At 36.9% G+C, this 3,538-nt stretch overlaps 1 protein-coding gene across 1 annotated transcript; it reads left to right on the plus strand.

Moving 5' to 3' along the window:
* The first annotated feature begins 484 nt into the window (after positions 1–484).
* Positions 485–1,438, plus strand: LOC116883851 (olfactory receptor 2W1). Its single transcript, XM_032885115.1, has one exon. It carries the CDS (start codon positions 485–487, stop codon positions 1,436–1,438), a length of 954 nt encoding a protein of 317 aa, XP_032741006.1.
* Positions 1,439–3,538: the final 2,100 nt, after the last annotated feature.

Genomic DNA, 3,538 nt, shown 5'->3' on the forward strand with positions numbered 1-3,538 from the left:
AGCCCCAAAAATAGGGGGTTTATATTATTCCTAAAATTTTTAATGGAAAACTGAATTCAGCAGTTTTCTTGCTTTTTTCTGTTATCACAAAGTAAATTATTCTGGGAAATGAGATGTTAATGTGAGATTTATTTTTAAGGGTGAAATTTAAGTGTACCATGCACTTGAAAAATTCCAGATCCTGATATAAGACGCAACTCTTCAAGGTCACTGAGATAAAAAGAACATCTACAATTAAACTCACTTGCTGTCAAAGAATTTTCAACAGGTACAATAGAAGTTGACTGTAATAGGTACTTTGTATCCAACAATTCTTTCAATTATTAACCTAATTTCTTTCCCTCCCACTAATTTTGTATCTTATTAGTTACTTCCATAGGCTACACTAACAATATATTTCTTGTTCTCCTGTCACCTTGCCCACTGCTTTCCCTTTACCTCCCTCCCCACTCTTCTTACTACAGATTATAAACACTGAAAAACTATGGACCCAAGCAACTATAGTACTTTGCATGTTTTTATCCTGCTTGGCTTCTCTGACCACCCTCACCTGGAAATGATCCTCTCTGGAGTTGTCACCTTCTTTTACATTGTTACATTGGTGGGTAACACTGCTATCATTCTTGCATCCCTCCTGGATCCCCATCTCCACACACCAATGTACTTTTTCCTCAGGAATTTATCTTTCCTGGATCTGTGTTTCACAACAAGCATTGTCCCTCAGATGCTGGTTAACTTGTGGGGACCTGAAAAGACCATCAGCTCTGTGGGCTGTATTGTTCAGCTCTACGTGTATATGTGGCTGGGCTCCATTGAGTGTCTGCTCTTGGCTGTCATGTCCTATGATCGCTTCACAGCTATTTGTAAGCCCCTACATTACTTTGTAATCATGAATCCACGTCTGTGTGTCAAGATGATAGTCATGGTCTGGGGTATTAGTTTGGCCAACTCTGTAGTATTATGCACACTCACTGTGAATTTGCCTCGGTGTGGACACAACCTCCTGGACCATTTCCTGTGTGAGCTGCCAGCCATGGTCAGGATAGCTTGTGTAGACACCACAACAGTTGAAATGTCTGTCTTTGCTCTAGGCATTGTCATTGTCCTTACACCTCTCATCCTTATTCTTATTTCCTATGGCTACATAGCCAAAACTGTGCTCAACATGAAGTCAAAGGCAGGGCAACAAAAAGCAATGAATACCTGTGGATCTCATCTCACTGTGGTCTCCATATTCTATGGAACTATCATCTACATGTATTTACAACCCGGTAACAGGGCCTCTAAGGACCAAGGCAAGTTCCTCACCCTCTTTTACACAATTATCACTCCAAGTCTCAACCCCCTCATTTACACCCTAAGAAACCGAGACATGAAAGATGCACTGAAAAAATTCATGAGGTTTTACCACAGATTTTCAGAATTACGCAGAATCTAGAATCCATGGAAAAGCAGTAGAGAGAAGAAAGCAACAAAGAAAGCTCTCCGGTTCAGATTTGAATAAGGAAAGTAATCAGTGGGTCTTAAAGACCAGTGGCTAAAGTAATTCTCACATACAGACCTTGTACGGATGTAAAAAACTTGGAAGATTAAGTAGATCTTCCATATTTCTAACTATTGGCATGTTCTCAGGGAATGCATGTCACTAAGAATCTGTTTGCTAAAATTTAATAGAAAGGGGCTCTGAATGTAAACTCGAATGCATTTTAATTTCTTTGGGAGCTGCCATAGAATCTGTTTTGTCTCCTTGTATAGTTTCAATGATGATGTTCACATATTCTAAAATATTGACCAAAACAATTCCCTGTGCATTGCATTTTGAACAATCAAATAATAGTATATACATAATTTGCAGTGTTTATTTTTCTGTTTTTGAGACATGATTTCATGAAACTAACATAGTCTCAAATGCCTTATATAGCTAAGAATGAGCCTCCTGCTTCAACCTCTAAAATTCTGGGATTACAGGCATATACCATCACACCCAGTCTGTGTGGTGTTGGGCATTGAACACAAGGCTTCATACATGCCAAGTAAGCAATTTTACAACTTGCACTGTATCCCTTGCCCTATAAATAATATGGATATTTAATCTTTCGGGATGTCATCCAAAGATGTATTCATATTTGGCTCAGATAATGCACTATGCATGGCAGCCATCATCACAAACCCCACACGATGGTGGCTTCTTCCGTCTTTGTTCAGTGACATTTGGCACTAATATATCTTTTGCAACTGTCTACTACTTTCTCTAAGATGAGAGAATGAATGGGCATAAATTAATGTGCTTTACAAAGTGGCAGCGCAGGGCTGGAGACACAGCTCATGGTTAAGAGCAGAAGACCTGAGTTTGATTCCAGCACCCACATGGCAGCAGTAGTCTGTAACTCTAGTTCCAGGGGATCTGACACCCTCTTCTGGCTCCAAGGGCACAAAGCACACATGTAGTACACAGCCATCTTTTCTGGAAAACACAATACATATAATGAAATAAAATTTAAGGTGATAACACAATATTACTTAGTTCTCATTCATCCATAAAAAACTATATTCCATGCCTATCTCAACTTTAATCAAAGTGTAATATGATCAATTTGACAGATGTTAGAATTTTGGCAAATGTCTATGAAATTTGTGTGAGTCTTAAGAGGTATTGTAATATTTAGAGTGATGAAATTTCACAAGGTAAATGAAATTTTATTTCTATATATCATAACATTTACTTTTGTGGAAAATGGTATTTCATATAAACTTTGATATTTTCTATTATTTTATACCCTTCTCCAAAAGCTCTCCTCTTTGTACTTTCAATAAACCATCTAAGCACATTAAAGGTGGTGGTAAACACCTTAAATCCAGCACTCAGGAGGCAAAGGTGGGTGGATCTCTGAGTCCAACACCAGCCTGGCCTACAAAGAAAGTTCCAGGACAGTCAGGACTACACAGAGAAACCCTGTCTCCAAAAAAATGCAGATAAATAGATAATTTCAATAAGTCAAGATGGATTAAACAGAATACTATGATGAAATCAAAAAGTGTAATTTTTCCTCTATTGCTTTATAATACTGGAAATGTGAAGAAGAGTCACGGAATGATTATTTACTTGACCAGTCAATGACACTATTATACCTCACATAAAATATAATTAATAACAATAGGATACTGTGAATTTCTTTGTCTTCCTCTTTATAATTCTTTCAAAGTTATTTTCAAAAACTAGTTCACCATCCCACAACAGAGATAGCAAGTTCTGTGGGATGAATGTCATCCTACTCATTGTTGTATTTTATAAATTTTCTCTAATCTTTGCAAGGTTTGTGTGTAAGGAATTTATATAGTAATCACTACCCAGTTTCAATAAACTAAATATACAAAACATATAATAGTTGCAGACCTCCAGAAGAGTGTTACACTCCCTATCTGGAATTGTTTACATGTGTCTTATTTTCATTGCCCTTTGGTTTCCCTTTTCTACATTTAGACTAGAAATTATTTTTTTAATTTAACAATCAGATTTATATCAGTAAATTTAAATTCC

This window comes from Rattus rattus, chromosome 14 (assembly GCF_011064425.1).
Source record: "Rattus rattus isolate New Zealand chromosome 14, Rrattus_CSIRO_v1, whole genome shotgun sequence".
NCBI lineage: Eukaryota > Metazoa > Chordata > Mammalia > Rodentia > Muridae > Rattus > Rattus rattus.